The sequence below is a fragment of the Rutidosis leptorrhynchoides genome, chromosome 8, assembly GCF_046630445.1.
Source record: "Rutidosis leptorrhynchoides isolate AG116_Rl617_1_P2 chromosome 8, CSIRO_AGI_Rlap_v1, whole genome shotgun sequence".
Taxonomy (NCBI): domain Eukaryota; kingdom Viridiplantae; phylum Streptophyta; class Magnoliopsida; order Asterales; family Asteraceae; genus Rutidosis; species Rutidosis leptorrhynchoides.
This window is the reverse complement of record NC_092340.1, coordinates 304,964,372-304,973,605: the sequence shown is the minus strand read 5'-3', so window position 1 is coordinate 304,973,605 and position 9,234 is coordinate 304,964,372. Positions and strand designations below refer to the sequence as shown.

Below are 9,234 nucleotides of genomic sequence, written 5' to 3'. Positions count from 1 at the left end.
TTCTCTGCAATATATGCAGATTAGCTTGTGTTTGTAATCTCTTATTTTTTTTATTTTTTTTTTATTTTTTTTTTGGGTAAAGGGTATTCACCCGGTAAATATATTAATATAAAAAATTTACAATTAAGAACAAGAACGACTCTAGAGACATGCCTCTAGAGCCAATGAGCCAAGACAACTAGCCAAAACCACACACCAAGCAAAGAAAGACTAAACAAAAAGCTTATGGAATCTTCCAATCTGCTTTCATCGCTTGAACGTTCTTGGTATTCTTCCAATTAATAGCCATAATCTTCATCCTCACCGTCGAATAGACAAGCTCCTTCACCTTGTCACACACCATAGCCTTTTTCGCAAAAAGCCTTCTATTCCTTTCTTGCCAAATAAAATAGACCGAAGCTCCAAATAATAATTTCGCAACAATAACATTGGTCGACTTTTTTCCGGCACTCGGACCCAAACAAGCTACAAAATCTCTCCATGATTGACCACCCATGGCAAGCTTAGACAAGCTTTTGCTATATACCCACACTTGCGAAGAGAATGAACACTCAAAGAACAAATGGTCATGAGAGTCAGCAATTTGCGAACACAATGAGCATACACTCGAAACAATAGTATTAAATCTTGTTTCCCATGCTTGTAATTTGTCTTGCGTTTTTAGTTTCTCCCCCATTAAAAGCCACGTCATAAATGAGTGCCTAGGCACACAATTCGCAAACCAAACAATATTATACCATGGGACAACTTGTTGCCGACTACGAATTGTATCCCATACAACTCCAACAGAGAACTCTTGCAGGTCCCCATTATAGTTCCTCCACTTAACTTTATCTTTTTTATCTTCAAAAATAGGAACACTCATATTCTGCAATTGAGGATACTTTGATAACCATTCTGATGGCCACGCCCAGTTATCCTTAGAGCATATATCTCGGACTGATGCACAACTTGAGAACCCGGCTCGATGAATGTCCCGATTGCTAATAAATTGGATGAGTGGTCCATTATCGCTCCATATATCATGCCAAGCGAACGCCTGCTTTCCATCACCAATTGTAACAATAAATTTATCTCGAACCCGTTCTCTAATAGCGAGTAACTTGCGCCAACCTACGCTTGCCCCGGCAACACACGGGACATCCCAAAAATTCTTACCTTTAAGGCGGTACTCGTGAATCCATTTAACCCATAAAGACTGCTTGTTTGTGATAACTCGCCAAATGTGAGTGACCATCAATGCAACATTCCACTCTTTCAAACGTTTAACACCCAGGCCTCCTTCATCCTTTGGCAAGCAAACAGTCGACCATTTAACTTTTGCCTTACCCCTACCGAGATCCCCTTGACACCACAAAAAACCCCTCATCAAAGCTTCAATTTCCTTAATGATAGCATCAGGAATAATAAAAACAGATTACCAATATAGTTGCATAGAGGTAAGAACCAAAATAATAAGCTGGACCCGACCTGCGAAAGAGAGAAATTTATTCTTCCAGTCTTGGATCTTACATTTCACTCGATCCACAAGAATCTGACAATCACGATACAACAAGCTTGAAGACACTAATGGAACTCCCAAATATTTAACAGGAAGTTTACCCTCTTCAAAGGGTAATATTTCAAGAATAACCTCCTTCATACGTGTGGAGACATTAGCAAAGAATGCTGTACTTTTTGCCATACTAGGGGATAGACCGGAGCAAAGCTCAAACTCTTGCAAAGCTTCGGCAATGACCTTTACCGACCCCGAATCTGCATGAGAGAAAAGGAAGAGATCGTCTGCAAAACATAGGTTGATAATCTTTAGCTTCTCACACCTTGGATGAAATCGAAACCTGTTTTCCTCAGTCATGCTTTCTTGGAGTAACAGAGATAAAACCTCCATTACCAAGGTAAAAAGATACGGTGACATTGGGTCCCCTTGACGAAGGCCTCGTTTACCTCTGAAGAAACCATGTAGATCACCATTAACCGCAATAGAAAAGGACGTCGAAGTAACACACGTCATGATCCATTTAACCATGGTATCCGGATAACCAAATCTACGAAGGATACTCTCCAAAAAAACCCAATCGACAGTATCGTAAGCTTTTTGGATATCAACTTTGAAAGCACAACGCGCAACACCCCGGTTCGTATGATAATCCTTCATCAATTCCTGCGTAAGCAGTATATTATCTGAGATCCTTCTACCCGGAATAAATGCCGATTGGTTACAACTTACAACTTCATCCAAGCTTAACTTGATGCGATTTGTAATGATTTTACTAATACACTTGTAAATAACATTACAACACGAAATAGGTCGATAATCCATCACCTTGTCAGGAGTCTTCACTTTAGGAAGAAGAGTAATAACAGTGTGATTAATTTGTTTTAAAAGTCGCCCATTATTGAAATAGTCCAACACTGCTCTCGTGACATCATCCCCCACAATATGCCAAGCCGACTTAAAAAACTCCGCATTAAACCCATCCGGACCCGGAGACTTATCTGACCCGATATTATATATGGCATCCTTAACTTCTTTGGCCTTGACTTCTCTTATCATAAAAGTTGAAGCTTCAGCTGATATAGTTTTAGAAAACAAATGCTCATGCTGATCCAGGGAGTTAACAATTTGAGATGTGCCCAAGAAAGTCTCATAGTGCTTAACAAAACAGTCAGCCACTCTAACACCTTCTACTCTCGAACCATTTCCATCTACCACCGATTGGATTCGAGACCTATTAGTACGAGTTTTAACCACATTATGAAAGTATTTTGAGTTATAATCACCCACTCGTAGCCAATCGATTTTTGCTTTTTATCTTAGAAATACTTCCTCTTCAATCAATGCATCATTAAAATCACGAAGACATTGAGCTTCAGAGTTGCGAGCTACAATAGAATTTGGATTTTTATCCAACTCACGTTGCGCATCGTCTAGCTTTTCACGTAACTCAATGACCCTTTTATGAAGATTCCCACGTTGCCATGCTAGTTTACGTAATGGTTTCTTCAAGCCTTTCAGCTTATTTACCAACTTAAACATGTGACACCCATGAACTTCCACTCCCCAGGCTGCCCGAACAGTCTCCTCAAAATTATCATGTTTAGCAACGAAATTACAGAACTTAAATGGCTTCGGCTTTGAAACAACTGTACCTGGGATTCTTAGAATTGCCGGGCAGTGATCTGATATCCTGTAAGGTTCAAACAAAGCGAACGCATTAACAAAGTCATTTAAGAATATATCATTACCCATGACCCGATCAATTTTCTTCAAAATACCAGTGGAAGCATTCGGGCGTTGGTTCCAAGTAAATTGAAACCCCGAACGATTAATATCAGTCATTCGAATTTGTTCAATACATTCTTGGAACTCCCTCATAGCCAAAGAAACCTTCGACGAGCCACTTGACGAATCTTCCAACTCGAAAGAAACATTAAAATCGCCAAGGATCGTCCATGGATGACTCCCCACAAACGCAGAGTGCCTAGCCAAATCATGCCATAAAGCCCTACGCTTACCATACAGATTGTACGCATAAACAAAGGAAGCATAGAACCGTTTCTTATCTGTAACCATCTCTAGTAAGCAATGGATCACCTGATCTGATGCCGAAAGCACCATAACAGTAGCAACAGAAGGGTCCCAACCTACAATAATATGCGTACCACCTTTGCAATAATTACTATTAGACGACCATTGCCAATTCGGAAAAACATTGTTACAAATATTATTCAACTTATTAATAAGCACATGTGATTCAAGAATCGCACACAAACATAACTTATTACCATTAACAACCTCCATAACCTCGTTTTGTTTGGGGACACGATTAAGACCCCGTATATTCCATGAAGCGATGCTAACCATTGAGAACCGTTGTACTGGGTGTGCTTGCACCCACCGGATCTTTTTTTGACATGAACTCATCCGTTTCATTCAGATCTTCATTAACATCACATTCATCATTATCCACCTTTTTATCAGTAGCTTCCTTATCCAGACTATTTAAAGCCGAAAACATATTTAAGTGTTGATATTCATTCTTTTCCTCACCATGCTTTGTTTGCTTCGAAGTACCCACCTCAGTAGAGCTTGTATCTTTAAACTTTGGTCGATACACTAACTGTTGTTTAGTTTTACCAAATTAAAGCCCACCTTTAAACGTGACTGAGTGTCAATATTCTTATTTTTTGCATGCTTCTTTCCAACTACTTTGAACCCATCATTATCAACCTTTGGAACTTCAACTTCCACTGGAATATTAAGTGGACAACTAGCATCCGTATGTCCAAAAACTCGACAACATGAACACCGCGGAGGCTTCCATTCATACACTACCCGAATAATGTCAACAATTCGATCTTTACCATTCACGCTCGGTGTAGCAACCCGAATTGATTCTTTCAAGTCTAACTCTGCCGAAACCTCCACCATGGCCCGGGCATAATTTGGTCGACCCCACGACTCCATACACATAGTACTCGTGTACGAATCCAACATTATAGGATGCCCAACTTTGGTAGCAATAGCACTTAATCCGTCCTCAGTAAATCCCGCTAATGGTACATCATAAAGTTTTACCCAAACCGGCACTTTCTTCACATTTTCTTTTGTAAGCGAGATGTCAGCTGACCACTTGTTTAAAATTATCGGATTATTTCGTATCATCCATGGACCATTCTCCAACACGTCCAATAAGCCTTTTTCAGTCTCAAACTTAAAGAAATAAAACCCTTTATCATTCATCATTATTTTGTCCAGGCCGAATTTCTTCCAAACATTTGAGACGTAGTTCTTTACCACCGGAAAAGCCACTCGATTCCCTACAAAGTAACCATAAAGAGTATTTTGATAACGCTTCGCTGCCTCCCTTACAGATGCTAAAGGAATTACTACGTCAACATCGTCATCCAGTAAACCCTCATACTTCAATTCATGGAAATTTACTTGTTTCTTGCATTGATTTTCGCCCAGAATATTCATATAAGTCTTTTGGTTTTCCACAGCATCAGGTATCCCTTGTTTAATCGGGTTACCATTGAGAACAGATCTTGTATCATCTTCTGACTCCGATAAATCACTAGCCGTATGCACGCTCCTATTATCATCAATCTTCTCCTGCACTCTTGTGTTAGTTTTCGTGGGATCAATCATATTGTCATTGACGCATTCGTTAAGTTTCGGCATCTGATTGTCCTCCAACACAGTATTGTTTACCTCTTCCTCAACATCACGTTTGGAAGTTGCATCATCAGTCACATCGGCCTTACCCTCAATTTCAATCGTCCGGCTGCGTAGCACCTTTGACGTCGATTGGGGTCCCTTCTTCTTCGTATTGTTGCCTCCCGAACTCTTGCCCATGATCACAGAACGAACCACAATAACATATTACTCGTTGAAAATCAAAAAATTGATGGGAAAATTTTTGTGCCGTAACTCACCAAAATCGCCTTAAAAGTTCGGAGGGAACTAGGGTTTTCCTAAGTGGGACTTGCAAACTGTTTACAACTCGGTTATTGTTGTAATCTCTTATATATATATATATATATATATATAATATATATATATATATATATAAAATAAATTGCCTTTCAAAAAAAAAATTGCTTAAATGACTCCATTTTTCATAAAATGTACAGCACAAGTAAAATATTAGTAGTCAAATATGATTCAAACCCATAAACCCACGTTTATTTTGTCGGGGACCATTTTTGCCACTAACAGCAACTTCAGGGATCAAATGTTAACAAAACTTTATCCACGATTTCAAAAGAGAAAAAAGGGGGGAATATGGGTTATGGAAGATAACCGTCTTAACCGCCACTACACATACATATCACTGGTCTATACATATATATACATATACATATACACTAAAGCATATACAGAAACAAAACTTACAGCAATTAATTAACAAAAATGAGAAGAACGTATGATGATTTGGGGGAGATTAAAAAAGGGCCATGGAAGTCTGAAGAAGATGAAGTTTTACTCAAACATGTGAAGAAATACGGACCCAAAGATTGGAGCTCCATTCGATCCAAAGGCCTTCTTCAACGTACCGGAAAATCATGCCGTCTTCGTTGGGTTAATAAACTCCGACCCAATCTCAAAAAGTACTCGAATTTCACTTCTTTTTGTTCTAATTCACTGAAATATGAGAACTTTAAGTTGTTTTTATGTAAACTGACCGGATTTATGATGAAATTGACAATAGATTCTTTACAAAAACTGTGATTTTTGTAGATTTGATAAAAAGTTTACTTGATTCAGTCTGGTTTACGAAAATTCGATCCATTTGTGTATTAAAAGATGCAAGATTTGTACTTTAATTCGTAATCAAGTCTGTTTTTATTTCTTGTTACTTAATTTTGTGTTAATTTGACTAATTGATGTAAAAAATTAGTTTAATTTACACATACTGTGTTTGAAAATGCTATGAATCTAATTTGACTAAAAAAGTCAATATTTTTCTTTATATATATTTTGCTTATTGCTTTTTCTGAGATTGTAATGTAAAGAATGATAAAAATGTATCTGATATCTGCCTGTTTGTTTGGGTCATCAGTGGTGTGAAGTTTTCTGCACAAGAGGAGCAAACAGTGATCCAACTTCAGAGAGAATTTGGGAACAAATGGGCAAGAATTGCTACCCATTTACCCGGAAGAACAGATAACGATGTCAAGAATTTTTGGAGTAGCAGGCAGAAACGATTGGCTCGAGTTCTTCATTCGCCCTCTCGATCATCTCCTCCCAAGTCCCAGAAATCGCGTATTGCGTCCCCTGCCCTTCATAAAGTTCCCACCTTTGAGGTAAATTTTATATTTTTCTTCTGTTATTATTCACTTTGACTATTGAATACACTTTGATTTGATTTGCAGTCCAAATTGATAGTATCTTTTATCAAAATTTATATAAAAAAACTAATTTGAGTAATTAAATTTGTGGAACTGAAATGTTGTAATCAATTTTTTTATAAGTTAACAAATTACTGTATTGCTTTGCTTCAAATGTTAACTGAGTTATTGATATGATTTTTTACATACACAAAAAAATTGTTTTTGCAGGCGCCGAAACGTAGTTCTTCAACCGACGGAGAATCATCAGTGACATCACCCAAAACACTATCATGTTCATCATCTTATTGTGAACCAATTAAAATGGTGTCACTTCCTGAACTTATGAACCCCACCACCACCACCAACACAACAAACATGCTTAGCTTTGATCACAATCAACCATTGTGTCAACTCGAGTACACCGTCCGTAATCCGCCAGAAGAAAACTCTTGCAACGAGCCGCCAAATCCGCTACAACACGTCCCCTGCCTCCCTCAACATCCACCACCACCTATTGACACCAATGACATTTTCACTCAATTAGGTGACCCCAATTTCTTTGCAGGTTTTTATCATGGTTATGCACCTGAGTTAGCACAATTCCCTTACATGACACCAGGTATTTATAAAAAAACTACACACATAGCCATTAATATATATCTATATATCTTGTACTGTAGCTACATTGGTTAGTGTTTGTTATGTGTTGCAGGGGGTGATGGAGAAAGTGGTGGGAGCTGTGGAAATCAAGAAAATGATGATTCGATGATATTTGGGCCCGATACGTTCATTGATGATTTTCCAATTGATATGTTTGACAATATCGAGCCATTTCCAAGCCCGTCCGATTGGTGAATTGCGAGCTATCTAAGTGGATTTAATTGGGTTTATGATGTTACTTTGTTGTTGTTCTTTGAGTTCTGGATATGCAACTTTAGATTTTCAAAATGTTAATTAGTAGCATTGTTAGGAATTAAGTTCTTGGTTAAGGTAGAAACTTTAATCATTCCAAGTATGTTGCAGTTTGGATTCATTTAGGTTTTGATGTATGGAAACTTCATTATTCAGTTTGCAGAATTAAACTTCACAAGGATTAATCATAACGTTGAAAAATGGTAGAAAGAAAAAAAAAGAAAAAGAAAAGTGAAAGAAAAAAAAAAAAGGAAATAAAGCTCTTTTTAAAACATTGGAATGGGCTTGCTAGGGAATATTTACAGCTGACCCAACATGCTTAATAGTTTAATGGCACTAAATTATTGAAATGACCCGTGAAATCACGGGTTTGTTTAAATAAAACAGTTTAATGATATTTTTTGAGTATTAAGTGAACGTAAATGCTAAAGTCATTTAATTTAATGACCCGTGGAACCATAGAGTCCGATTAAGAAACTCTTCAGCTGAACATTTCATCAAACACCTAAAATGCATATTAAACAATCCACATCCAATCATAAGAGATAATATTGGTTATCATTTTATTTTAAAAGTGTAAATTAAAATATAAATTTAGAATTGTTTTCCTTCTGCCTAGCTTTTATACCTTCTCGTACTCAATTCAAAATAATTAATTAAAATAATTCAAAATTATTTAATTTTAATAATTAAAATAATTATTAATCAGATTTAATAATAATAATTAATTAATAAAATTTAATTTTAATTTAAAATTATTAAGATTAATGACATCACTCACCATGTTTAAATTTTTTGCATTTTCTTTTAACAAAAGAATTAGCCTAATAATGACATTATAATGAGAAACTATATATTAGGTTATTGGTTCTGAGATCATTGACTTTTAAAATTTTATCGTCGTTATATTGTACATAAATTTTTAAATTTTTTTTAATGACAACCTTATGAATTTTATTAAAGAATTATAAATGAAATTTTTATTTTTACATTTTAATAATCATTATCCTATGAAAATAACTACGCTGAAGTGTACAGTTATTTATGTATAAATACATTTCTTAATGACAATCTTTCGAGTTGTCATTAGAAAATTATTTGATAATATTGTGAATAAAAGATTTCTATATACTTGGTATGATTTTAACATATTAGTTTGTAAATTTAAGAAAAAAACACAAAATTGTTAACTTTTTATTATAGTGGTGATATTTCTACCAAATTTTTTTTATAGATTCACTACAACTATGCTTTAATGAGATGTACTTATTAAAACATAGTTGTGATGATTTTAACTAAAATCGTGGTGAAAAAATTATATTGTAAGTTAAGGTAGTAAATGAGGTGAGTATTTTTTTATTTTTTTTCCGGCGCAAAAACAAAACTTGTATAACAAAAGAGAGATTCATCGAAAAGATGAAATCCTCTTAAACGTACAAAAAGTACAACATGAACATACGAGCTCAACTAACACTAACAAACGAG

General features: G+C 36.0%; 2 protein-coding genes across 2 annotated transcripts; one reads left to right on the top strand and one right to left on the bottom strand.

Moving 5' to 3' along the window:
- Positions 1-223: 223 nt before the first annotated feature.
- Positions 224-4,019, bottom strand: LOC139864375 (uncharacterized). Its single transcript, XM_071852952.1, has 4 exons — positions 3,863-4,019; positions 2,825-3,645; positions 1,466-2,602; positions 224-1,384 (listed from the first exon to the last, which is right to left on the bottom strand). The coding sequence occupies exons 1-4, from the start codon at positions 4,017-4,019 to the stop codon at positions 224-226; spliced, it is 3,276 nt and encodes a 1,091-aa protein (XP_071709053.1).
- Positions 4,020-5,917: 1,898 nt separating this feature from the next.
- LOC139864374 (transcription factor DUO1-like) lies at positions 5,918-7,692 on the top strand. Its single transcript, XM_071852951.1, has 4 exons — positions 5,918-6,114; positions 6,567-6,810; positions 7,066-7,456; positions 7,550-7,692. The coding sequence occupies exons 1-4, from the start codon at positions 5,918-5,920 to the stop codon at positions 7,690-7,692; spliced, it is 975 nt and encodes a 324-aa protein (XP_071709052.1).
- The last annotated feature ends 1,542 nt before the right edge of the window (positions 7,693-9,234 follow it).